Raw genomic sequence first — 27,992 nt, forward strand, 5'->3', positions numbered from 1 at the left:
ACAGGGCGCCCAGGGAGGTGAGCGCCCCAACAGAAGTTTGCCAATATTTTTGGGTGTCTGCCACTGGGCTCCATTTGTAGGAGAGGTGAAGTGGGGAGGAGGAGGGAGGCAAGGAGCACAGCCCAGACGTGTAGAGAACTAGAGGGTCTGGGTAGAGGGCAGGTTAGAGAGAGGCAGCCCCAGCCAAGGTCAGAACAGCGGGGCTGCACATGCACAAGGAGATTCAGGGGGCTGGGCTCTTGATGAATGAAACCCCAACCCAGGCTTCCTCTATGTTGAGTCGCATGGGGCATCTCTGAACCCGGCCTTAGTTCTACACCCTAATCCTATGTTTGAGCACTAAATGCCTTCTGTCCCAGGAAAGAAGCAACTGGGAATGATAGTTTCCTGCACCCTCCAGAGCATCTTTCAGAACTCCAGCAGCTTTTTCCAGTTGTAAGCAGGCACTCTAAAAAAGCTAATTTTTTTTTGACTCAGTGTTTTCTTTTTTTTTCCATTAAGAAATTCTGAAAAGTGTGCAGGGTGCATCCAGCTGGATGCGTTTTGTTAAGACATGTATTTATAGACCTGACTTCCATTTCCTTGATCTGTACTCTTATTGTTCATGAAAATTCCAAAGCCAATGTTTCAGCATTTGTTCTGAGACCAACAGGAGTTACCTGTTCCAGAAGGACCTGTTTATTGGATGTAGTAATGCCTGCTATGCTTACATATGAGGAAGAACTAATTAAAAAGGAAACAGAGTGAGATTTCTTATCATCGGAGTAGGCTTCACTTCTAGTAACACATTTTGGCAATGTATTTAATTGTGTTTTGTGTTATTATATTCTTGCATCTTTAAAATTTTATGGCAATGTTTTTTTCATATTACAAATGACAAGGATTTGCACAGTGGTGTTGCAAGAGCTGAGAGTAGAGGTTGGAATATAATGAGGAGCTTTAGTCTGTGGCTGTGCAAGGTAACTCCCGTCTCAGTCACTCCCACACGATCTCTAGAAAAGCATTTTCTTTCGTGTGTGGATTCCTTTTATGGGAACTAGAAGAAGGAATTCAGAGTTTGAAAGCAAACAGAATGCTATGCATTAGGATGCTACTGTACTTACAAATACTGTGGCTGGATCAGGAGTTGATATCTGCTTTTAGGATTATCTGGGATAAAACACTATAATTTCCTTGCTTACTTGTGAAAGAAGTACATTCCAGTTCATCTTAATTTAGTTTATTTATAAAGCATTAGTTGAACACCCTCTTTATCTGTTCGATTTTTTTTAGAACTAAGTCATGCATGGATGGTGTTTTCCTAGCTTGAGAAAGAAGAAGGCATCAGCTTTAGGTCCTTTGATTTTCTGATTCCCATACCGGTCTTAATTGGCTTTCCCCCACAAAATGTGACCATATGGTGGTCTTTAGACAATACCCCAAAGTGAAACAAATCTAGAAGATTCTGCTCTTAAATAAAAAAAGTCAGGGATGTTTATTTCACTCAGGTCTACTTTATTCTACAAAGAAATCAAGACAATGGTGGGAAGATCATATGGGAGAAGAAATGTGCCTCTTGTGAATGGAATCACAGGATAGATTCAACATTCCCCATAACGTACAAATTTAAGTTTGTTGTCAATTCTCCTGTGGAGAGGAAAGAGTAACAAATGAGTTATTGAAGCCATAAACATTTTATTAGCATCCAAACATTACTAATGATCCCCCCAAATGTACCAGGTTACCTCCTTTACTCACGTATTTAAGAGGAGTGATTGCAATTTAGAAATATTTAACATAGGGAACAATGCTCATTGAATAAGGAACAATGCTCCAAATACAACACATTTTATGGCCCTGAAAACATATTTTAATGGACTATTTTATTTAAAGGTGATGCATATTTAGACGCCTCCTGTCATAACATTGTAACTTGTTGCTTATAAAAAGAATTCCATATATAATATACCACATATATTAGATGTTTGTTTTTATCCATGTATATTTTGCAAATAGTTAAAAGGAACTTTATGTTTCTATATATTCTAGTACATAACTTATCATTTAACTTTTTTTGAGCTTATGCTACTATACCTTGCAGACAATTACCCTTTAACCTTTAAAGTACTGTTGGCTATTTAATTTTTGTTAGCACTCCAACATACACATTTTGTGGAGAAATCATACTCTGAAACAGAGCAAGTTCTTTAGGTTTTGCAGCTATTGTCCCCCTTTTGTATCAGTCATTAGGGGACTCTAATGTATTTCAACTGTTGAAGCTGAACAATAAACATTCTACCAGATGCAGACTGGCATGCCGAGGAGGAGGAATGTTCCTTGTCCCTGGAAATAATCAAGCATAGACTGTGAGATGGTTTGGTGATGTTTTTTGTAGAGGGAGTGTAAGCAATAAATTTGTAGTTGGAAGTGGAATTAGATTACCCTTCAGTTTCCTTCCAATTCAGAGATGCTAGCTTCTCTGGTTGACTATTACTACCAGAATATGTAGGGGTACAATGGTACCAGGGACTCCAAATCCTATGAATTGTGAGAATTCCATTCATCACACTCAATGTGAGATGATCAACATTTCCTTGTGCCTTAAACCACTTCTTTGAAATGTGATACATTTGTCTTAACACAATTATTATACTTTAAATATAGAAAAGAAAAATGTTTCAATACTTACTGAACTGCATCACAAAAGAAGCAATCATTGGTATAAGTTTTGCCATCAGATCCACAAATTGGTCCATATCTTAGAACACACATTCCTGGTGGTAAGTGTTTATACCTACTACAATCAATCTGAAAATAGATATTAAAAATCTTCAATTCCTTCTACCAAATTTTTATTCCCAGGATTTAGAATTTTCTAAGTAAGTTTAGAAGGCTCTCAATGCATTCATTTTGTATTCTAGTTGTCTGTCCTCATCTAACTTCTTTGAAATATATCAAGTATAGAGATGTTTTATATAAGATATAAAATCATGAGTGGTAGCTGGTAATTAAATCACCATTTATTTAAATGTAGAATCCACCCACTGTAGTTAGTACTGGCTGATGTGTCAGTTCTTAATGGTCACGGTACATTTTGTTTGCTGCTTTCTCTCTTTCACTTAAAAAGTTCTAAATGAATGCAAGGGTGAGATGTATTATAGAAATACTGTCGTTTTAATAACTAGGACACTAATGACAACTTTAACTATTGGTAACAAATGACTTGCTATACACATCATCAGCACATAGACAGATTTATGTAAACACTAGAGGCCTGATGCACGAAATTCATGCAATTGAAAGACTTCTTTCCCCAGCTGCTGGCATCGGCTTCCCTCTGGAACCTGACACCGGGGCTTCCCTCTGCCTGCTGGCAGGTTCCCAGGACCCAGGCTTCCCTGGCAGCCCCAGCTTCGTCCAGAAGGTTGTCCAGTCTAATTAGCATATTACACTTTTATTATTGTAGACTGTAGTTGATAACCACTGTTTGAAATTCCTGGAGCAAAGCCAAGGGGATGAGCCATTTGTAGGAGCAAGTACACAACTACTAAGCAAGAATTTCCTGGGTTTTTCATCTATGAGCAAATTGAAAAGTGTGGACAGAAAAATCAAACACATTGAAATTCAAATCCTGACTCTCCGAACCTGGGACAATTATTTCGCCTCTCTAAGCCTTAGTTTCTTTATCTGCAAAATGAAGGTGATATACCTACATTGTCAGATTAAGTAACAAATGCATACCTGAGCAGATGTGTGTGAAATGCTACACAACTTGGAAAACACTGAATAAATAATTTCTATAATTTCTCTCCCTAGGCTTCCCTTACAGGTCTGCACAAACTCCAGTTCTATATAGAAGACTGCATTCCCAGCTCTTTCTGCCCAAGAGTTCCAGACATGATATTTTACTAATTGTTTAATGTTTCTACTTGGATAACCTGAAATATGCTCAAAGTTAAAGTTGAATTCCTCCTCCCCTTCAGATATGTTCTAGCAGTGAACTTAGTCATTCCTCTAGTCACTGAGCCCTCGTCTTAGAGCTGAGCTGAGTGCTGGAAATACAAATAGTAAGCATGCCGTGACAGCAGAGAAACCTCAAGTCTAGTGGAGCAGAACAGAAAGTGTAACACCCCATGCTGAGGACACACAAGCATGATTTCACTTCCTGTCCTTGCCTGCTCAACTCTCAGTGCCAGAATTGTTGTAATGGTCAAAAAGTGACCAGGAAATGACCAAGGCTTAATGCTCATTCATCCCTGTCATTCTCACACAGCTACTAAGTCGTGAAGGATGGCTTGAATTCAGGCCTGCCTGACTCCAAACTTATGTTCTTAACATCATTTTATTTAATAGGTTAAAACAAAAGACTCAAAGACGTGAAAGGAGCTGCCTAGGCCACAGGGTCACACCGCTAAAAAGCTGGAGAGCTTGGACTAGAACCCATAGTGTATGGCTGCTGGTTTAAAGTTTTTGTAGTCACACCCACATTTTCTTAATAACAGTCATGACTTAACATGAGCCATGAAGGAAAGCTTCACATGAGCCAAAATCTTCATTTTTTAAGTCAGAGAACAAAGAGACGTGTGGACCACTTAAAAATGTAAGAATCAGGACTTGTCCTTACTGAGCTTTCCTATGCGTGGGTACTGTGCTAAATCTTTCCAAGCACTAGGGCTTTAAGTGTCACCTGATCAAAGACTTGGGACTGAAGCCCAGATGCTGGTATCTAACCATTTTTTTTTCCCCATCACCTCCATTTCAGAAAGGTCTGTGTACAGTTTTTGTATAAAAGCAGTTTTGAAACTTTAAAAAAGAACTGTTCAAATGGATAGCAACGTAATTCTGTACAATGTCAAGCTTTCCTTACTGATACAGGCATTAAAATTACATAAAAGTAGCATTTTCAAAGCAAGACGGATATACTGACCTGTTTTCCAGGTGGGGCACATTCTACATCTGTAAGAAAAACAAGTACAAGAAAAAATTAATCTCTGGAAGAATCTAATCTCATTAGAAAAATAATATTTGATTTATGTTTCAGCTTTCTCAACCTGTCATGAAAAGTATAAGATTCTCTGCAGAACTTTTGTATCAGCATATTAAAAGTTGATGCACAAAACAGATTTTTGTTTTAGAGCAGAATTAGAGTGCAGTCAGAAGCATGGACAAGCTGCTATAATAACGAGTCTTATTTCTTCCTATCATAATCAGAGTTTAGGAAATAGTAAGAGAAAACAATGGAGTTTTCTTTTTAGGAAGTGTCTGCTCTTTCGTAGCAGGCAGAGATGGCAGGGGTTGAGAATTCTAGGGAGTCAGATCTTAACTCCATAGTGGAAGGAAAGTAACAGTTCATGCTGCCCAACAATGGGTTGGACTGCTTCATGAAGAAATCAGTCCCTGTAAATACTGATATCAAGTCAGAGTAGAGTCTGGATGAACACTTTCTAAAGTGGTTACACAAAATGGACTTGGTCTTAGTTGACCATTTAGGTCCAACTCAGTGCCTGAGATGATATGATTTAGTGATGTATTGGTAGAGACCAAAAAAATGTGCCTTTTCCAAAACTTCCCTTATTATCTATGTGAAGTGTATACCCCAGAATTATGTGGGCAGAAGATGACAGGAGCTATTGGTATCAAGGGAGGGGCAGTGTTATGAGGGAGATACTCACAGATTAGTGCCAGGGCCAAGAGCAGGAAAAAGGCTGTCATTCTCATGCTGCTGAAGAGGTGAAGGGCAGTCAGATGGAGGCAAAAGAAGTGACTTTCCGGTGTCTGCCCAGCCACTTGCGTGCTGCTTTTATATTGACAAGAGTTCCTGCCTCGATTGTGAAAGACCTATTGGCAGGATCAGAATCCTGGGAGGTCAGAAACATCTGCTGGGTATGGATGTTCTTTTATTGTGAAAGACAGATGAATTTACATGACCGTTTAATAGATAATAGGACCCGATAAAGCTGGCATTATTTCCTTGTCTCTTTATGTCCTTAAAAGTGTGAGTGCTTTCACATCTGTTACACAATTTGATCTTCATAACAAATCTGTCACATAGTTATTACCGTTGCTTTTTGTTCTACAGATGAGGAAGTGAAATTACAAGGAAGTTAAGTGATTTCACTAGTTTTACTGCATGTACTTGTACTACTCTTGCAAGAACTGTCATCAGCATGGCAGTTTATAGGTGTTGAAATATTCCCAGGATCTCCTCTTTCTACTCTAGCGTCAATGGAAAATGTAGCCAATTGAGACAGCAGAATGGGCACAGAGAAAAGGTATCAACTGCCAATTCTTGATTCAGCATAAACAAGCAATGACTCATACCCTTTAGCAGGGAGATAATTTTTCCAAGTATCCCACATTTGGGGATCTGGTACAACTGCTGTTTCCTGAGATGGTAAAGCCGATGGGGGAGCAAGTCAGGCAGCTGAGATTGAGTTTGATTAAAATATGAGCATGTTAGGTGTTCAATATTCATTTTTACAAATTGAGAAATTGTGTTCAGTAATTAATTCCTATGCATTTTTCAAGTTCTGTGCCTTTGTATTTGCTTTCTGTTTCCCTGGAATTACCTGTCCCCTACCCAACCCACACATACTCAGATGAATTACAACTCAAGGAGAGGCTTCTTCAACACCCTAGGCAGAATTAGACTCAACATCCTCTATGGTCCCAGAGCAAGTTGGTAATGCTTATGAAATACTAACCATGAATCAAGCATTATACTAATTACTAGGTATATAGAAATGTACATATAGTCCTTCCCTCAAGGAGTTTACAATCTGATAAGGATAGAAGAACATTACCACCAACTATTCAGGACAATTTAAATACAATGTAATTCAAGATGCAAGGAAACAACAGGTGAGCAAATGATGAGTAGTCAGAGAAAGGCTCTAATATTTATTGTGTGTATCTTGTAGGGTGCTTTGTGTTATTTCACTTAATCATCACAACAATAACCCCATATGTCAAGCACAGGTTTTGGTACCCACTCAAAGTTACACAGCTTGCATGTGACAGAATTAGTTTACAAACTAACTCCTGACTCCTCAGTCACTTCTCTGCCAAACCAAATTCAGAGAAGGTTTCACAGGAGAGCTACATTTGAGCTGAAACCAGAAAAGTAACAGCCATTTCCATCAAAGGAAACTGTGCTTGAACATACACAGGGCCAGGAAAGAGGAGTGTTAGAGACAGTGTCCTTCAGAGAACATGGGAGAAGAAGAAGCTGGGTGGGTAACACCATGCTTAGGAGTCTGGATTCTATACCATAGACAATGGATAAGAGATGAAGGGTATTGAACAGAGAAATAATAGAATCGGATTTACACTATAGAAAGATTATTCCAATATGGTACCTAGTAATGACTTATATCCCAGCATTTATAAGAGTGTATAATTATTTTTTAATTCTTGTTTATCTCCCCCTCTAGAGTTAGAGTTTTAATTGAACCTAACTCCATTTCATTCCGTGTGTATGTGATCACGTGTATATTTGTGTGTGTGTGTGTGTGTGTGTGTGTGTATGTTTGCATTTAATCCTTGGCAGCCACTTGGGATTCATTGTATAAAACTTTCTTCTGAACAACCAAATATGTATGTTCCTCAGTTTTCTTTGAAAACTGAGATCTTATACCCTGATGTAAGACACAAATACAGACAGAAGTAAAGATAAACTCTCTGGGGAGATTCTTTTAATGAGGTACAAAAAAAAGCCAGTAAGTCAGTTGGGCATGAGTTTGAAGGAAAGCACAACAACTTTCTCCAATCAACAAAGATGACTCCACATCTGCCCCTGCCCCACATCCTCCCGGCTCCATCCCCAGAACCTCTGCCATGGTGAGGAAGAAGGTCATCAGAGCCCAGGGATGATGAAGATGACACAGGATATCATTGCTCCCCACCCATGGCTATGGAGAAGTTAACATCTCCCTTTGTGAAGAAACTGAATCTTTCCATCACTTTTCCTACAGGAAGACACAGTTAACAATTCATTAGCACAAGAGGAAATTTTGCATAATAATAGAGCTGAAAGGAACCAAAGAGATCTTGAGGCAGAACCTCATTTTGCAGGTGAGGCAGAAGCAGAATTTCCCTAGGCTGGTGAATCCTCCACCCCACCTGCTGCTTCCACTGATCCCAGGGCCCAGGCTGGTCACCCAGTGTCTTAAAATATCAAAGGAGGGATTCTGCCACAGGAAGTTGAAGTGCCTGCCCTTTAGCCTTTCCTGGTCAGCAGGACCTGCGATGGAGCTGGGTCCTGCTTTTCGGAGGACAGCTTCCACCACAGGTTCCCTCAGTGTCCTTGAATACAAGCTAGTCTCTAGGCCAAAGGCCCAGTGTGTGCAGGTTAGAGAAGTGCCACTTTGGTGAAGCAAACATTCCTGCATAGGAGCAAATAAGAACACATATCCTTCTGGGCTTATGACTAAGAGCTTAACTTGATATTTTAACTTGTTAAGATAATCACAAATATGAAAAAGATAAGATCTAAAATAAGTGGCCAAAATACAGTGGGCTAAAAGAGAATTAACAATGAGCAAAGTGCACTTGCTGTGAAAACAGTAAATGCTAAGTTGCCTGTTCTACACCAAAGAAGTGACATCTCTCTAGTTGTTTGCCTTCAAGAACACTGTGCAGGCCACATAAAATACGTAAAGAAATCATGCCCATGAGATGCAGGTCCAAGTGCTGACAGCTTGCATCCCCCTATTTTAAATATACTTTGATTCCAGAGAGGAATGGAGAAGGAGTGAGAGATAGAAAGATCAACAATGATAGAGAATCATTGATTGGCTGCCTCCTGCACCCCCCCCCCCCCACTGGGGATCGAACTGGCAACCTTGGCATGTGCCCTTGACTGGAATCAAACCCTGGAAGCTTCAGTCTGCAGGCAAACACTCTACCCACTGACCCATCCCGCTATTTTAGATAAAGAAAAAATATTTGTGGTAGCCATATTCCCTGTATCCCTCTTAAGACTACAGATATTTAGAGCCACTAGGAAAATGAGGAGGATAAAGGCCCTCTAGGCACAGTTTGTCAAAGGAACAAGCTGTGTTATGGCCTTTTAGAAGTCATATAGGATAATAGTTTTCAATTTTTCTGTCTTTATTGAATTAAGGTAGAGAAAAAGGTAGATGAAGAGAAAGATAGAAACATCAATGATGTCAGGGATTCATTGACTGGCTGCCTCATGCATGCTACCCGACTGGGTATTGAGCCCAAAAACAAGGCATGTAACCTGACTGGGAATTGAACTGGTGACCTGGGTGCATGGGACGATGCTCAACCAACTCAGCGACATCAGCCAGACTCACTTGTTTTTTTGTGTTGGGCTTAGGACCCTTTCTGCAAGCAAGATATTATATGGAACTCCACCACTGGAAATAGTCAAAAGCTGAACTTGGAGTTGGAGACCACCCCAAATTATACCTTTAACACGTTTGGTGACTTCTGATTGCCTGAACAGTATCTCTGGACTCTGGGGCAGCAATTTGAAAACTCATGCTATTGTTGGACTTCAACTGAGAGATAGGAGTTGGAGATTCCGTAATGAATGGTTGAGCAAATAATGGTGGCCTATCCCTGGCCTGACTATGAGGTGGTCAGTTTTCTATCCAAACCTGCTGCTTCTGGGTGGGACTAAGTACAGCTCATGGAGAGCTAAGCAGACTCGTGGAAAGAAGAGAGGTTTGCAGTGGAGGGCACTGGCCCCAGCTTCTTCCCCCTCCCTGCCCCCATGAGGCACTCACAAGCTCTCAATGCACAAGTGGCATTCATTCCCATAGGTGATGTAGTCAGAACCACACACAGGCAGGTATGTGATGGGGCACGGGATAGCCACCACTGGGTACTTCTTGTAAATGCTGCAGTCCACCTGTGACAGACACAAGGCGAATGTTCTGCATTGCTCCTGGATCCCAGGCTAGGCTACCCTGGCCTCTATTGTACAGGAAGCAAAATACCAACCTAGAAGTTCCAGCTCAGATATTAAGATGCTGGTGTCGGTACTTTAAGCACTAATGTCACTATGGAAAATACCAGTCACACTGGCACCACTTCTATTATGACTTGTGCATGCAGTTAACAATTCCTGAGCATTTCCAGGCCAGGCATTAAACTTAAATCTTACAGGAGTTTTGTTTAATCTTCAGAACAACTGAATAGAGTAGGTTCTACTATTACCCCTATTGACAGGGTTGGGGGAGATGAAGGCTTGGAAGAGAGAATTTGTATAACATAAAAGCTAGGAAGTGGTGAGGTTGAGATCTGAATCCAGAGCCTGTGCAATTAAGCAAGATCCTACCTCTGAAATGTTGTCCTTGCCATCAAGACTTCACCAGTCTCTCAAATGGAATTCATCTCTCTCTTTTCTAACTCGTGAATAATTCTAAGTCTATGGTTATTCATATCATCCATCTTCAAATAGCAGAGGAGATTTCTTTATGTGTGTCTGCCTCCACTTTTTACCACCCTAAACATACTGACTTAATGTTACATATACATTTGGTAATTATTTGTTTACTAAGTGACAGTCAACAGTAATGAAAATGTAAATCAATATACTCACGGTTCTTGAAGACAGACTAGCAGCTTCTGAAAGAGAAATAGAGATAGAAATGTTAATAATAAAGCAAAGTCTTGAAGTCTCATTAATTAATGTCATTTTGATCTCAGAGATTAAGACTCTGTGTTTCCCTGGCAATAAGTCTCAGCGCACACCCCATTCTTATGCAAAAATTTTGGCTATTTGCAAACAGTCATTAGGTAAACCCTTGGTTCATGAAAGGGAATTACCCAAATCTCCTCCCTTCCTTACCATGGGACACTTCTGCAGCTCACTGTGACATTGGTAGTGGTTAAAAGTCAGATCGCAATAGGCAGTATTACAGCCACCATTGCCAAGAACTGAAGCAACATCTTGGTTATTCTTCCCCTTCTAATTGATATGAAGGGTTGCAATAACATTTTAAAATGTTTACATCTTATTTTATTTTTTTTAACCATATAAAAAGTCTTATTTTTGACTCTTGGCCTCTGGAGAATTGTACTTTATGCAAACCTTCCGAATTGATTTAGGGAGGCATCCAAGTTGTTCTGCATCTTTGCTCAGAAAAATAGTATCCAATAACAGGAATAGTATCCAATATTGTATAACAACTTCCAATGTTCTTATGAAGAAAAGAGTTCATTTCTTTGTTCCATGGATTTTTTTTCCAAAAATCCTTGAATGGGAAGACACTAGAGCAAACCCCCCTACCCTCCCAATTCTATTAGGGACATAAGATTCTCCCTTCCCAGGCCAGGGATGTTTCTTTTCTAAACCAGTATGCTTTTGATTCTTAACCCATATAGATCAAATACACACAACCAGACACTTCTCTCAGATGCTCACCTCCTTTGAAAAACAAGCTTAATGGTTGTTCACTCTCTACCCTTCCCTCACCTGAGCTGCTACAGAAGAAGGTCACTGTGAACAGCAGGAGGAGGCCCCCAATGATCTTCCTGGTGGAGGTGACTGCTATGTAAAGGCTGTTCAGGCTGTGACAGCAGCTGTATCAGCCATGAGGTAGGAAAGGGGCCATGTTTATATGGCAATGCCTGGCTTCCCTGCCTCCCCTCTGAGGTCATCCCCAGTCAATGCTGCCTTTGAGAGGCTCTCAAAGCACAATGTCACACCCTGGGTGGTGTGGCAGTCCTTGTCAATTAATTGCTACTTCCTCTATGACCAACACATTAGTTATTTGAGGTGAGAACTATTTTTCTGTCTGTCCTAAAAGTGAGGTCTGTTAGAACTCTAAACCTCTTGTATTAGAAGAACTTGACTTGGCCTAGTTATGAAATAAGTGAAAATATCAAAGTTTCTTTCGTTCACAAACACCCAGATTTGACAGATCATACTTATGTTTATATTTTGGCTTCTGGGAAATATAGTTTTATTTTTGAGGCAATAAACGTATGAAGCAGGCTGGGACCTAGTGTAAGGAACAGTGATTTTATCATTTATGAAGTTTGGAGAAGAGTGTTGACATTTTCTAGCTGCGTGATCTTGGGTAAGTCATTTATGAAGCTACCGGGAACACAGGGTTATGTTGTGGTAACATATAACCCAAGGTGTATGAGGCTCAGAACAAATTATATTTTTTTAATTAAGCTGAACATGTAAGGTGATCACCTAATGGTCCTGCATTATCTTCAACGGGTCCCAGGTGGGCGGAGTTATCACTGTTTGGAATGTTGTTCATTGTCAAGGTTAAGTGTAGATGTGTTCTTGAGGCTCTCCCTCTTCAGAAATTAAGTATTTCAGTCCAGAGGTGACACCACTGCCACTTTCCCTCACCATCAGGTGGGCTGCCCCAATCATAGAGGATGTGGAGTATGTTGTTACCTTGTCCTTGGACAACCAGATGGGGGAGAACTGGAAATAGTTTGCAAATGTCACAGAATCTATCCCAGAACTTTAGCTGCATTTCATCTCGATTGGGAACTATTACTTGCCACAATAGAGTTCACATAATTGGTATCATGTACATGAAAATCCAAAGTGCAGTGCATGTAATTGTAATTGTGATGATGACGATCATTACTGATGAGCCAAGAGTTTCTGCTACAGGTTTCTGACATTAGCTTATAAACTGCATTGGGCCAAATGGCTGTTGTTTGTCTACTGAGTTTAAGGGCATATGAATGAATGAAAACCTGGGGGAAGTCAGTTTACTCTTCTCCCCCAGTGCTCTGCCGAGTAGGTTTATTTTAGTACATTGTGAAACACAATATCTACAAAAGATTATAAGTTAATAAATTACGTTGAATGACTCTATAAGTTTTTGATTCTTACATCTGTTTGGAGATCAATATAATCTAGTAGTAAGAATATAGCCATGGCCCAGCTGGTGTGGCTCAGTGGTTGAGTGTTGACCCATAATCCCAGGTTGCAGGCTCAATCCCCTGTAGGGGGCATGCAGGAGGCAGCTGATCTATGATTCTCTCCCATCAATCATGTTTCTATCTATCTCTCCCTCTCCCTCCCTCATTCTGAAATCATTTAAAAAACATATATTTTTAAAAAATATATGGGCATGAAGTCCAGTGGATTTTATTTGTCATCTTATTTTAAATATATGTTGACTCTGTGACTTTGAGCATATAGGTTAAGCTCTGGATATTTTAGTTTCTCATCTGTGACAGAGAAATAATGTTTTACCTCACTAAGTGGTTTAGAGGGTTAAATGAGATTATATATATAAATTTGTGTGTGTGAGTGTGTGTGTCTGCGTGTGCCAAGATCATAATTAGAGCTTGACATGTGGTACTTAATTATAGGGAATGTGAGCTTCATGATAACTCATGAGGAAGGAATTTGTATGATCCTTATTTTATCCGTGAGTAAGTTGAGGCTCAGAGGATTTATGTAATCTTACCCAAGACCAAGATATGAATTAATGGAGAAGACTGTTTTGAGTTCAGTCATGGATAAGAAGCAAAAAAATTATCCTAATAAGAGATTTTTGTAAGTTTTATTATTTCTATGAACTTGTGAAGAGAATGAATACTGAAAAAAAGCCATTATATTTCAAGAAGAGGAGTCTTCACTGCAGTTTGTAAATGCAATTTGAACAAAGAAGGGTGGGAATGGAATCAATGGATGACCAGGGTAAAGTGGAAACATAAGGCTACAATATTTTTTTTAGATGTGTGATAGTAAATGGGAGGAGGAGAATGGAAGAGGCAAATGCTTCAGAAAGGTCTAAGCTAGACTGTGCATTCCTTAAAGTCAAAGGGAAGAAGAACTTTAAAATACATGATGGAGGGTGCTTAATTAGAGGAATTAGAAAAGCAGGAAATAAGATGAACAGCACAGATGGAAGCACCATTCCCTCTGATACAGAGACAGAGAAGACTAGATGAATCTAAAGAAGATATTTTGAAAGGTTGAGGGAGAAGAATGTGGGGAAACCCATGGTAAGGTTGAGTCCAGCTTTTAAGTTCTGATGGTGACTCTGGCAGTGCAAGATTTGGGTTGGTCTGGAAGCTAGAGACGGATTGAAAAGGCTTGGCACAGACATCAATGGGAGCATGTCAGAGAATCAACTGGGCTATAAAAATGAACGGCCACTAGACAAAATAGGCACGAGATATTAGCAGGTCCTGGCAGTACCATGCTGAATACTTCTGTATGGTACTGAGTGAGAAATGGAAAAAAGGGATTTTGTGGACAGGGAGTGTGTACATCAGAGACTTGAGGGGGAGCCATAAAGACAGTGGTCGGCTTGGAAGAGAGATAAGTGTTCAGGAAGATTCTGATGGATTATGCAAGGTGTGAGCACTTAAGGGTTCAGACGTCAAGTTTTGGGCTTTGAGTGAACTTAAGTAGGTGTGGGAAATATGAACTTGAACAATTGTGTATGGAGGCAGTGGCTAGTAGACTAAGTTTTAGATGAATTTCTCAGGGGCGGGGCTAAGATAATGATCCTCAGGGTGTATCTCAAGATAAAACAGATGAAGAATGGGTTCAGACAAAGGTCTTTGGGTTTTAAAAGGTGAGGAAACCTGAGGTCAAATGAACAGGTGTGAACTGCTTTGTAGTTTGGCAGCTATTCACACGCAGAGAACATTTTCAAGCTGCACATTGAGCCACAAAGTGTAGAGGGTCCTTTGGGAGTGAAAGATAAGCCTGTGAAAAAAAACAAACAAAAACTCTCCATTTTATGCCAAGGAAAGTTTATTTCTTCCTCCTCATATTCCTGCAAGGGGCCAAAACGGGAGGCCTGTCAGAGAGGACCACTACAACAGTGTTTCCACTCTAGGGAAGGAAGGACAGAATAAAAAACATAAAAATAAAAACAGAAGTATGAAATAAGAAGACAGTGTGAGAGTGTTGAATCCTTCATTTCTTTCCCAGTGGACTTGGGGTGCCACAGGGAAGAGAAAGGTGACCCATTAGAGGGTTAGACACGTGTGAGAGAATTAAATTGGAGCATGGCTTGAATGAAGAGTTCTGGGGTTAGTTAGCTGGAGGGAAAACAGCACCATAGCTGGGCAGGAATCCAAGTACAGAATAATGGCTGTGGTAGGAAGTGAAAGTAATAATATGAAAATCAACCATGTAATAAGCACTTACTATGTGGCAGAGCTCTGCTACACCTGCTGTGTGCATGATCTCATTTAAGGCTTACAATAATCTTATAAAATAGAGGCGGTGTTTGTCCTGTTATTTAAAGGCAGCAGTGGCTTAGAGAAGGGGCTAGTTTAAAGTTAAGAGCCAATGCTTTTAGTAACTCTGATGTATTGCCTTCACATTTAACTTTAGAGATAGATTTGGAGACACATTGAACATTGGAATAACAGGAGTGGACCTGGCAGAATCAGAGCCGTCAGGAAGGACAGCTGGTGTTTCCAATGAGCCAGAGGGAGTTGAGCAGTGGGTCAGAGTCTGTGGTATTTTCCTGGGTGAGTACCATCTGGAGAGAGGGATGGGGACCGGGGATGATTGAGAGTCAGGACACAAGGGTTCTTTCCCTGTCCCCTCACCATCATCTATCAGAGGTGCAATGTGTGACAGTCCCTTCTCCATGTTGTGCTTCCTGCTTCCCAAACATCTAGTGAGATTAGCCTAGGTGCCTGCTTCAAGTTCTCCAATTAAAAATTGGTATTCTTGGCCACTAACATGTATGAATGATGAATAAGGCTCATTTGGGGTGAGTGGCAAGAAATTGGAATTCCCCTATGTATTTAGGTTTTTATCTCCTAATTGCTGAACCAGCCCATCCCCAACCACCAGGCTCCTTCCTTTCTGGCATCCAGCAGAGTCTTCATTCAACACCCTGCAGGCGAGGCCTTCTGGTGACAGTTTTAAAATCCATGGTCCAGATTTGGCTGCACTAGCTCTAGCCATTTGTCTGTCCTCTTTTCCCTCCCTTATGTGATGATGTCTTTACATTCCAGCTTTTTTCTTATCTTCTTGTTTTCAGTTTTTGATGTAGTCCCTACTGTTTTTTGTGTGTTTTTTGTTAGTTTGTTTTCTTTTCTTTCTAAGTGCGCTTTATAAAAATTCAAGTGTAATTAATATATAACATTAATTAGATTCATATGTGAAGGATAATGATTAGATAGTTGTATATATTGCAAAATGATCACCACCTTAACCAATAGTTATACATTTTAATCATTTATATTATAACCAAATAATTTCAGTCTGGCAGATTGAATGCTTTAATATCTATAGGGTGTGGCAGCAAACAGATGGTAGTTCAGACAATCTGTTGGCCTCAAAAAGAAATAAGAAACACTGGAACTCAAACAGACAGACAGCGGAAACAGAGACAGGGCGACCAGGGAGGTGAGCGCCCCAACAGAAGTTTGCCAATATTTTTGGGTGTCTGCCACTGGGCTCCATTTGTAGGAGAGGTGAAGTGGGGAGGAGGAGGGAGGCAAGGAGCACAGCCCAGACGTGTAGAGAACTAGAGGGTCTGGGTACAGGACAGGTTAGAGAGAGGCAGCCCCAGCCAAGGTCAGAACAGCGGGGCTGCGCTTGCAAGGAGACTCTGGGGGCTGGGCTCTTGGTGAATGAAACCCCAACCCAGGCTTCCTCTATGTTGAGTCACCCAGGGCATCGCTGAGTCTGGCCTTAGTTCTACACCCTAATCCTATGTGTGAGCACTAAATGCCTCCTGTCCCAGGAAAGAAGCAACTGGGAATGATAGTTTCCTGCACCCTCCAGAGCATCTTTCAGAACTCCAGCAGCTTTTTCCAGTTGTAAGCAGGCACTCTAAAAAACCTACTTTTTTTTTGACTCAGTGTTTTGTTTTTCCTTGAGAAATTCTGAAAAGTTTTCAGGGTACATCCAGCTGGATGCGTTTTGTTAAGACATGTATTTATAGACCTGACTTCCATTTCCTTGATCTGTACTCTTATTGTTCATGAAAATTCCAAAGCCAATGTTTCAGCATTTTTCCTGAGACCAACAGAAGTTACCTGTTCCAGAAAGACCTGTTTATTGGATGTAGTAATGCCTGCTATGCTTACATATGAGGAAGAACTAATTAAAGAGGAAACAGAGTGAGATTTCTTATAATTGGAGTAGGCTTCACTTCTAGTAACACATTTTGGCAATGTATTTAATTGTTTTTTTGTGTTATTTTATTCCTTCATCTTTAAAATTTTATGGCAATGTTTTTTTCATGTTACAAATGACAAGGATTTGCACAGTGGTGTTGCAAGTGCTGAGAGTAGAGGTTGGAATATAATGAGGAGCTTTAGTCTGTGGCTGTGCAAGGTAACTCCCGTCTCAGTCACTCCCACCCGATCTCTAGAAAAGCATTTCCTTTTGTGTGTGGATTGCTTTTATGGGAACTAGAAGAAGGAATTCAGAGTTTGAAAGCAACCAGAATGCTATGCATTAGGATGCTACTGTACTTACAAATTCTGTGGCTGGATCAGGAGTTGATATCTGCTTTTAGGATTATCTGGGATAAAACACTATAATATCCTTGCTTACTTGTGACAGAAGTAAAATCCAGTTCATCTTAATTTAGTTTATTTATAAAGCACTAGTTGAACACCCTCTTTATCTGTTTGATATTTTTTTTAGAACTAAGTCATGCACGGATGGTGTTTTCCTAGCTTGAGAAAGAAGAAGGCATCAGCTTTAGGTCCTTTGATTTTCTGATTCCCATACCGGTCTTAATTAGCTTTCCCTCACAGACTGTGACCATAAGATGGTCTTTAGACAATACCCCAAAGTGAAACAAATCTAGAAGATTCTGCTCTTAAATAAAAAAAGTCAGGTATGTTTATTTCACTCAGGTCTACTTTATTCTACAAAGAAATCAAGACAATGGTGGGAAGATCATATGGGAGAAGACATGTGCCTCTTGTGAATGGAATCACAGGATTGATTCAACATTTCCCAAAATGTACAAATTTAAGTTTGTTGTCAGTTTTCCTGTGGAGAGCAAAGAGTAACAAATGAGATATTGAAGCCATAAGCATTTTATTAGCATCCAAACTTTACTAATGAACGCCCAAAATGTACCAGGTTACCTCATTTACTGACATATTTAAGAGGAGTGATTGCAATTTAGAAATATTTAACATAGGGAACAATGCTCATTGCATAAGGAACAATGCTCCAAATACAACACAGTTTATGGCCCTGAAAACATATTTTAATGGATTATTTTATTTAAAGGTGATGCATATTTAGACGCCTCCTGTCATAACATTGTAACTTGTTGCTTATTTAAAAAACCATTCGATATATAATATACCATATATATTAGATGTTTGTTTTTATCCATGTATATTTTGGGAATAGTTAAAAGGAACTATATGTTTCTATATATTCTAGTACATAACTTATCATTTAACTTTTTTTGAGCTGATGCTACTATATCTTGCAGGCAATTACTCTTTAACCTTTAAAGTACTGTTGGCTATTTAATTTTTGTTAGCACTCCAACATACACATTTTGTGGAGAAATCATACTCTGAAACAGAGCAAGTTCTTTAGGTTTTGCAGCTATTGTCCCCCTTTTGTATCAGTCATTAGGGGACTCTAATGTATTTCAACTGTTGAAGCTGAACAATAAACATTCTACCAGATGCAGACTGGCATGCCGAGGAGGAGGAATGTTCCTTGTCCCTGGAAATAATCAAGCATAGACTGTGAGATGGTTTGGTGATGTTTTTTGTAGAGGTAGTGTAAGTAATAAATTAGTGGTTGGAAGTGGAATTAGATTACCCGTAAGTTTCCTTCCAATTCAGAGATGCTAGCTTCTCTGGTTGACTATTACTACCAGAATATGTAGGGGTACAATGCTACCAGGGACTGCAAATCCTATGAATTGTGAGAATCCCATTCATCACACTCAATGTGAGATTATCCACATATTCCTTATGCCTTAAACCACTTTTTTGAAATGTGATACATTTGTCTTAACACAATTATTATTCTTTAAATATAGAAAAGAAAAATGTTTCAATACTTACTGAACTGCATCACAAAAGAAGCAATCATTGTCATACGTTTTGCCATCAGATCCACAAATTGGTGCATATAATTCATAACACGATCTCGTTTCTCCTGGTGGTAACTTTTTATACTTACTACAATCAACCTGAAAATAGATATTAAAAATCTTCAATTCCTTCTACCAAATTTTTATTCCCAGGATTTAGAATTTTCTAAGGAAGTTTAGAAGACTCTCAATGCATTCATTTTCTATTCTAGTTGTCTGTCCTCATCTAACTTCTTTGAAATATATCAAGTATAGAGATTTTTTATATAAGATAAAAAATCATGAGTGGTAGCTGGTAATTAAATCACCATTTATTAAATGTAGAATCCACCCACTGTAGTTAGTACTGGTTGATGTGTCAGTTCTTAATGCTCTTGGTACATTTTGATTCCTGCTTTCTGTCTTTCACTTAAAAAGTTCTAAATGAATGCAAGTGTGAGATGTATTATAGAAATACTGTCGTTTAAATAACTAGTTCACCATTGACAACTTTAACTATTGGTAACAAATGACTTGCTGTACACATCATCAGCACATAGACAGATTTATGTTAACACTAGAGGCCCGATTCACGAAATACTTGCAAGAGAATGCTTTCCTTCCCACAGCTGCTGGCATCGGCTTCCCTCTGGCACCCGAGACCTGGGCTTCCCTCTGCCTGCTGACAGGTACCCAGGACCCAGGCTTCCCTCACAGCCCTAGCTTCGTCCAGAAGGTTGTCCAGTCTAATTAGCATATTATGCTTTTATTATTATACACTGTAGTTGATAACCAGTGTTTGAAATTCCTGGAGCAAAGCCATGGGGATGAGCCACTTGTTGGAGCAAGTACACAACTGCTAAGCAAGAATTTCCTGGGTTTCTCATCTATGAGTAAATTGAAAAGTGTGGACAGAAAAATCAAACACATTGGAATTCAAATCCTGACTCTCCGAATCTGGGACAATTATTTCGCCTCTCTGAGCCTTAGTTTCTTTATCTGCAAAATGAAGGTCATGTACCTACATTGTCAGATTAAGTAACAAATGCATACCTGAGCAGATGTGTGTGAAATGCTTAGCACTACACAACATGGAAAACACTGAATAAATAATAGCTATAATTTCTCTCCCTAGGCTTCCCTTCCAGGTCTGCACAAACTCCAGTTCTATATAGAAGACTGCATTCCCAGCTCTTTCTGCCCAAGAGTTCCAGACATGATATTTTACTAATTGTTTAATGTTTCTACTTGGATAACCTGAAATATGCTCAAAGTTAAAGTTGAATTCCTCCTCCCCTTCAGATATGTTCTAGCAGTGAACTTAGTCATTCCTCTAGTCTTAGAGCTGAGCTGAGTGCTAGAAATACAAATAGTAAGCATGCCGTGATAGCAGAGGAACCTCAAGTGTAGTGGAGCAGAACAGAAAGTGTAGCGCCCCATGCTGAGGACACGCAAGCATGATTTCACTTCCTGTCCTTGCCTGCTCAACTCCCAGTGCCAGAACTGGTGAAATGGTCAAAAAGTGACCAGGAAACGACCAAGGCTTAATGCTCATTAATTCCTGTCATTCTCACACAGCTACTAAGTCCTGAAGGATGGCTTGAATTCAGGCCTGCCTGACTCCAAACTTATGTTCTTAACATTATTTTCTTTAATAGGTTAAAACAAAGACTAAAAGACGTGAAAGGAGCTGCCTAGGCCACAGGGTCACACCGCTAAAAAGCTGGAGAGCTTGGACTAGAACCCATAGTGCCTGGCTGCTGGTTTAATGTTTTTGTAGTCACACCTACATTTTCTTAATAACAGTCATGACTTAACATGAGCCATGAAGGAAAGCTTCACATGAGCCAAAATCTTCATTTTTTAAGTCAGAGAACAAAGAAACGTGTGGACCACTTAAAAATGGTAAGAATCAGGACTTGTCCTTACTAAGCTTTCCTATGCGTGGGTACTGTGCTAAATCTTTCCAAGCACTAGGGCTTTAAGTGTCACCTGATCAAAGACTTGGGACTGAAACCCAGATGCTGGTATCTAACCATTTTTCCCCCATCACCTCCATTTCAGAAAGGTCTGTGTACAGTTTTTGTATAAAAGCAGTTTTGAAACTTTAAAAAATAACTGTTCAAATGGATAGCAACGAAATTCTGTACAATGTCAATCTTTCCTTACTGATACAGGCATTAAAATTACATAAAAGTAGCACTTTCAAAGCACACAGATGTACTGACCTTTTTCCTAGGTGGGGCACATTCTACATCTGTAAGAAAAACAAGTACAAGAAAAAATTAATCTCTGGAAGAATCTAATCTCATTAGAAAAATAATATTTGATTTATGTTTCAGCTTTCTCAACCTGTCATGAAAAGTATAAGATTCTCTTCAGAACTTTTGTATCAGCATATCAAAAGTTGAAGAAACAAAACAGACTTTTGTTTTAGAGCAGAATTAGAGTGCAGTCAGAAGCATGGACAAGCTGCTATAATAACGAGTCTTATTTCTCCCTATCATAATCAGAGCTTAGGAAATAGTAAGAGAAAACAATGGAGTTTTCTTTTTAGGAAGTGTCTGCTCTTTCGTAGCAGGCAGAGATGGCAGGGGTTGAGAATTCTAGGGAGTCAGATCTTAACTCAATAGCGGAAGGAAAGTAACAGTTCATGCTGCCCACCAATGGGTTGGACTGCTTCATGAAGAAATCAGTCCCTGTAAATACCGATATCAAGTGAGAGGAGAGTCTGGAAGAACACTTTCCAAAGCGGTTACACAAAATGGACTTGGTCTTTAGTTGACCATTTAGGTCCAACTCAGTGCCTGAGATGATATGATTTAGTGATGTATTGGTAGAGACCAAAGAAATGTGCCTTTTCCAAAACTTCCCTTATTATCTATGTGAAGTGTATACCCCAGAATTATGTGGGCAGAAGATGACAGGAGCTATTGGTATCAAGGGAGGGGCAGTGTTATGAGGGAGATACTCACAGATTAGTGCCAGGGCCAAGAGCAGGAAAAAGGCTGTCACTCTCATTCTGCTGAAGAGGTGAAGGGCAGTCAGATGGAGGCAAAAGAAGTGACTTTCCGGTGTCCGCCCAGCCACTTGTGTGCTGTTTTTATATTGTCAAGAGTTCCTGCCTCGATTGTGAAACACCTATTGGCAGGATCAGAATCCTGGGAGGTCAGAAAGATCTGCTGGGTATGGAAGTTCTTTTATTGTGAAAGACAGATAAATTTACATGACCGTTTAATAGATAATAGGACCCGATAAAGCTGGCATTATTTCCTTGTCTCTTTATGTCCTTAAAAGTGTGAGTGCTTTCACATCTGTTACACAATTTGATCTTCATAACAAATCCGTCACATAGTTATTACCATTGTTTTTGGTTCTACAGATGAGGAAGTGAAGTTAGAAGGAGGTTAAGTGATTTCACTAGTTTTACTGCATGTACTTGTACTACTCTTGCAAGAACTGTCATCAGCATGGCAGTTTATAGGTGTTGAAATATTCCCAGGATCTCCTCTTTCTTCTCTAGTGTCAATGGAAAATGTTGCCAATTGAGACAGCAGAATGGGCACAGAGAAAAGGTATCAACTGCCAATTCTTGATTAAGCATAAACAAGCAATGACTCATACCCTTTAGCAGGGAGATAATTTATCCAAGTATCCCACATTTGCGGATCTGGTACAACTGCTGTTTCCTGAGTTGGTGGAAGCTGCTGGGGGAGCAAGTCAGGCAGCTGAGATTGAGTTTGATTTCAGATATGAGCATGGTAGGTGTTCAATATTCATTTTTACAAATTGAGAAATTGTGTTCAGAAATTAATTCCTATGCATTTTTCAAGTTCTGTGCCTTTGTACTTGTTTTCTGTTACCCTGGAATTACCTGTCCCCTACCCAACCCACACACTCAGATGAATTACAACTCAAGGGGAGGCTTCTTCAACACCCTAGGCAGAATTAGACTCATCTTCCTCTATGGTCCCAGAGCAAGTTGGTAATGTTTATGAAATACTAACCATGAATCAAGCATTATACTAATTACTAGATATATAGAAATGTACATATAGTCCTGCCCTCAAGGAGTTTACAATCTGATAAGGATAGAAGAACACTACCACCAACTATTCAGAACAATTTAAATACAATGTAATACAGAATGCAAGGAAACAACAGGTGAGCAAATGATGAGTAGTCAGGGAAAGGCTCTAATATTAATTGTGTATATCTTGTAGGGTGCTTTGTGTTATTTCACTTAATCATCACAACAATAACCCCATATGCCAAGCACAGGGTTTAGGTACCCACTCAAAGCTACACAGCTTGCATGTGACAGAACTAGTTTACAAACTAACTCCTGACTCCTCAGCCACTTCTCTGCCAAACCAAATTCAGAGAAGGTTTCACAGGAGGGCTACATTCGAGCTGAAACCAGAAAAGTAACAGCCATTTCCAGCAAAAGAAACTGTGCATGTACAGACACAGGACCAGGGAAGAGGAGTGTTAGAGACAGTGTCCTTCAGAGATAATGGGAGAAGAAGAAGCTGGGTGGGTAACACCATGCTTAGGAGTCTGGATTCTATACCATAGACAATGGGTAACAGATGAAGGGTATTGAACAGAGAAATAATAGAATCAGATTTACAGTATAGAAAGATTAGTCCAATATGGTACCTAGTAATGACTTATATCGCATCCATTATAAGAGTGTATAATTATTTTTTAATTCGTCTTTATCTCCCCTCTAGAGTTTGAGCTTTAATTGAACTGAACTCCATTTCATTCCGTGTGCATGTGATCATGTGTACATTTGTGTGTGTGTGTGTGTGTGTGTGTGTGTGTGTGTGTTGTGCATTTATTTCTTGGTAGCCACTTGGGATTCATTGTACAAAACTTTCTGCTGAACAATCAAATATGTATGTTCCTCAGTTTTCTTTGAAAACTGAGATCTTATACCCTGATCTAAGACACAAATACAGACAGAAGTAAAGGTAAACTCTCTGGGGAGATTCTTTTAATGAGGTACAAAAAGAAGCCAGTAAGTCAGTTGGGCATGAGTTTGAAGGAAAGCACAACAACTTTCTCCACTCAACAAAGATGACTCCACAACTGCCCCTGCCCCAATCCTCCCCAGGCACATCCCCCAGAACCTCTGCCATGATGAGGAAGAAGGTCATCACAGCCCAGGGATGGTGAAGATGACAGATGATATCATTGCTCCCCACCCACGTCTGTGGAGAAGTTAACATCTTCCTTCATGAAGAAACTGAACCTTTCCATCACTTTTCCTACAGGAAGACACAGGTAACAATTCATTAACACAAGAGGAAATTTTGCATAATAATAGTGCTGAAAGGAACCAAAGAGATCTTGAGGCAGAACCTCATTTTGCAGGTGAGGCAATGGAGTCTCTGAAAAGGAATGTCCTTTTCAGAGGCAGAAGCAGAATTTCCCTAGGCTGGTGAATCCTCCATCCCACCTGCTGCTTCCACTGATCCCAGGGCCCAGGCTGGTCACCCAGTGTCTTAAAACATCCAAGGAGGGATTCTGCCACAGGAAGTTGAAGTGCCCTTTAGCCTTTCCTGGTCAGCAGGACCTGCTATGGAGCTGGGTCCTGCTTTAGGAGGACAGCTTCCACCACACGTTCCCTCAGTGTCCTTGAATACAAGCTTGTCTCTAGGCCAAAGGCCCAGTGTGTGCAGGTTAGAGAAGTGCCACTTTGGTGAAGCAAACATTCCTGCATAGGAGTAAATATGTAGACATATCCTTCTGGGAATAGGGCTAAGGGCTTACCTTGATATTTTAACTTCTTAAGATAATCACAAAGATGAAAAAGACAAGATCTAAAATAAGTGGCCAAAATACAGAGGTCTAATAGAGGATTAACAATGAGCAAAGTGCACTTGCTGTAAAAACAGTAAATGGTAAGTTGCCTGTTCTACACCAAAGAAGTGACATCTTTCTAGTTGTTTCCCTTCAAGAACACTCTGCAGGCCACACAAAATATGTAAAGAAATCATGCCCGTGGGATGCAGGTCCAAGTGCTGACAGCTTGCATCCCCCTATTTTAAATATACTTTGATTCCAGGGAGGAAGGGAGATGGAGCGAGAGATAGAAACATCAACAATGATAGAGAATCATTGATTGGCTGCTTCCTACATGCCCCCTACTCGGGTTTGAGTTGGCAACCTTGGCATGTGCCCTTGACTGGAATCAAACCTGGGAATCTTCAGTCTGCAGGCAAACACTCTACCCACTGAGCCATCCCCCTTTTTTAGATAAAAGAAAAAATACTTGTGGTAGCCATATTCCCTCTATCCCTCTTAAGACTACAGAAATTTAGAGCCACTAGAAAACTGAGGAGGATAAAGGCCCTCTACCCACAGTTTGTCTAAGGAACAAGCTGTGTTATGGCCTTTTAGAAGTCATGTAGGATAATAATTTTTAATTTTTTTGTCTTTATTGATTTGAGAGCGAGAAAAAGGTAGACAAAGAGAGAGATAGAAACATCAATGGTGACAGAGATTCATTGACTGGCTGCCTCCTGCATGTTCCCCAAATGGGGATTGAGCCCGAAACCTGGGCATGTACCATGACTGGGAATTGAACTGGTGACCTCGGTGCATGGGACGATGCTCAATCAGCTGAGCCACATCAGCCGGGCTCAATTGTTTTATGGTGTTGGGCTTAGGACCCTTTCTGCAAGCAAGATATTATATGGAACTCCACAACTGGAAATAGTCAAAAGCTGAACTTGGAGTTGGAGACCACACCAAATTATACCTTTAACATGTTTGGTGACTTCTGATTGCCTCTACAGTATCTCTGGTCTCTGGGGCAGCAATTTGACAACTCATGCTATTGTTGGACTTCAACTAAGAGATAGGCGTTGGAGATTCTGTAATGAATGGTTGAGCAAATAATGGTGGCCCAACCCTGGCCTGACTATGAGGTGGTCAGTTTTCTATCCACACCTGCTGCTTCTGGGTGGGACTAAGTACAGCTCATGGAGAGCTAAGCAGACTCATGGAAAGAAGAGAGGTTTGCAGGGGAGGGCACTGGGCCCAGCTTCTTCCCCCTCCCTGCCCCCATCAGGTACTCACAAGCTCTCAATGCACAAGTGGCATTCATTCCCATAGGTGATGTAGTCAGAACCACAAACAGGCAGGTATGTGATGGGGCACGGGATAGCCACCACTGGGTACTTCTTGTAAATGCTGCAGTCCACCTGTGACAGACACAAGGGGAATGTTCTGCATTGCTCCTGGATCCCAGGCTAGGCTACTCTGGCCTCTATTGTACAGGAAGCAAAATACCAACCTAGAAGTTCCAGCTCAGATATTCTGATGCTGGTGTCGCTACTTTAAGCACTAATGTCACTATGACAAATACCAGTCACACTGGCACCACTTCTATTATGACTTGTGCATGCAGTTAACAATTCCTGAGCAATTCCAGGCCAGGCATTAAACTTAAATCTTACAGGAATTTTGATTAATCTTCAGAACAACTGAATAGAGTAGGCTCTACTATTACCCCTATTGACAGGATTGGGGGAGATGAAGGCTTGGAAGAGAGAATTTGTATAACATAAAATCTAGGAAGTGGTGAGGTTGAGATCTGAATCCAGAGCCTGTGCAATTAAGCAAGATCCTACCTCTGAAATATTGTCCTTGCCATCAAGACTTCACCAGTCTCTCAACTGGAAGTCATCTCTCTCTTTTCTAACTCAGGAATAATTTTAAGTCTATGGTTATTCATGTCATACTTTTTCAAACAGCAGAGGAGATTTCTTTATGTGTGTCTGCCTCCACTTTTTATCACCCTAAACATACTGACTTAATGCTACATATATATTTGGTAATTATTTGTTGACTATGTGACAGTCAATAGTAAGTGAAATGAAAATGTAATTCAATATACTCACGGTTCTTGAAGACAGACTAGCAGCTTCTGAAAGAGAAATAGAGATAGAAATGTTAATAATAAAGCAAAGTCTTGAAGTCTCATTAATTAATGTCATTTTGATTCCAGAGATAAAGACTCTATGTTTTCTCTGGCAATAAGTCTCAGCACACACCCCATTCTTATGCAAAAATTTCAGCTGTTTGCAAACAGTAATTAGGTAAACCCTTGGTTCATGAAAGGGAATTACCCAAATCTCCTCCCTTCCTTACCAGGGGACACTTCTGGAGCTCATTGTGACATTGGTAGTGGTTTAAAGTCAGATCGCAATAGGCAGTATTACAGCCACCATTGCCAAGAACTGAAGCACCAACTTGGATATTCTTCCCCTTCTAATTGATATGAAGGGTTGCAATAACATTTTAAGGTGTTTACATCTTATTTTATTTTTTTAACCATATGGAAAGTCTAATTGTTGACTCCTGGAAAGTAACAGTTGATGCTGCCCAACAATGTCTTAGTTGACCATTTAGGTCCACCTCAGTGCCTGAGATTGATTTAGGGAGGCATCTAAGTTGTTCTGCATCTTTGCTCAGAGGAATAGTATCCAATAACAGGAATAGTAGCCAATATTCTGTAACAACTTCCAATGTTCTTATGAAGAAAAGAGTTCATTTCTTTGTTCCATGGATTTTTTTCCAAAATTCCTTGAATGGGAAGACACTAGAGCTAAGCCCGCTACCCTCGCAATTCTATTAGGGACATAAGATTCTCCATTCCCAGGACAGGGCTGTTTCTTTTCTAAACTAGTATGCTTTTGATTCTAAACCCATATAGTTAAAATCCACACTACCAGACACTTCTCTCAGATGCTCACCTCCCAGGAAAGGTTATTTGGAAAAACAAGCTTAATGTTTATTCACTCTCTACCCTTCCCTCACCTGAGCTGCTGCAGAAGTAGGTCACTGTGTACAGCAGGAGGAGGCCCCCAATGATCTTCATGGTGGAGGTGGCTGCTATGCAAAGGCTGCTCAGAGTGTCACAGCAGCTGTATCAGCCATGAGGTAGGAAAGGGGCCATGTTTATATGGCAATGCCTGGCTTCCCCACCTCTCCTCT

General features: G+C 40.2%; 4 protein-coding genes across 4 annotated transcripts; all 4 read right to left on the minus strand.

Annotated features, from left to right (window-relative positions):
- Positions 1–1,473: 1,473 nt before the first annotated feature.
- LOC139010346 (serine protease inhibitor Kazal-type 9-like) lies at positions 1,474–5,765 on the minus strand. The gene is made up of 4 exons (XM_070414652.1): positions 5,652–5,765; positions 4,907–4,935; positions 2,669–2,787; positions 1,474–1,626 (listed from the first exon to the last, which is right to left on the minus strand). Exons 1-4 carry the CDS (start codon positions 5,695–5,697, stop codon positions 1,581–1,583), a joined length of 240 nt encoding a protein of 79 aa, XP_070270753.1. The 5' UTR covers positions 5,698–5,765; the 3' UTR covers positions 1,474–1,580.
- Positions 5,766–7,645: 1,880 nt separating this feature from the next.
- Positions 7,646–13,453, minus strand: LOC139010094 (serine protease inhibitor Kazal-type 7-like). Its single transcript, XM_070414196.1, has 5 exons — positions 13,404–13,453; positions 11,429–11,535; positions 10,553–10,578; positions 9,735–9,859; positions 7,646–7,946 (listed from the first exon to the last, which is right to left on the minus strand). The coding sequence occupies exons 1-5, from the start codon at positions 13,451–13,453 to the stop codon at positions 7,901–7,903; spliced, it is 354 nt and encodes a 117-aa protein (XP_070270297.1). The 3' UTR covers positions 7,646–7,900.
- Positions 13,454–17,773: 4,320 nt separating this feature from the next.
- On the minus strand, positions 17,774–22,069 carry LOC139010347 (serine protease inhibitor Kazal-type 9-like). The gene is made up of 4 exons (XM_070414653.1): positions 21,956–22,069; positions 21,209–21,237; positions 18,973–19,100; positions 17,774–17,926 (listed from the first exon to the last, which is right to left on the minus strand). Exons 1-4 carry the CDS (start codon positions 21,999–22,001, stop codon positions 17,881–17,883), a joined length of 249 nt encoding a protein of 82 aa, XP_070270754.1. The 5' UTR covers positions 22,002–22,069; the 3' UTR covers positions 17,774–17,880.
- A 1,885-nt stretch (positions 22,070–23,954) lies between these two features.
- On the minus strand, positions 23,955–27,915 carry LOC139011618 (serine protease inhibitor Kazal-type 7). Its single transcript, XM_070417117.1, has 4 exons — positions 27,816–27,915; positions 26,897–26,922; positions 26,073–26,197; positions 23,955–24,256 (listed from the first exon to the last, which is right to left on the minus strand). Exons 1-4 carry the CDS (start codon positions 27,874–27,876, stop codon positions 24,211–24,213), a joined length of 258 nt encoding a protein of 85 aa, XP_070273218.1. The 5' UTR covers positions 27,877–27,915; the 3' UTR covers positions 23,955–24,210.
- Between the last annotated feature and the right edge of the window lie 77 nt (positions 27,916–27,992).

Source organism: Myotis yumanensis, unplaced genomic scaffold, assembly GCF_028538775.1.
Source record: "Myotis yumanensis isolate MYYU_CA2020_CCGP unplaced genomic scaffold, mMyoYum1.0.hap1 SCAF_5, whole genome shotgun sequence".
NCBI lineage: Eukaryota > Metazoa > Chordata > Mammalia > Chiroptera > Vespertilionidae > Myotis > Myotis yumanensis.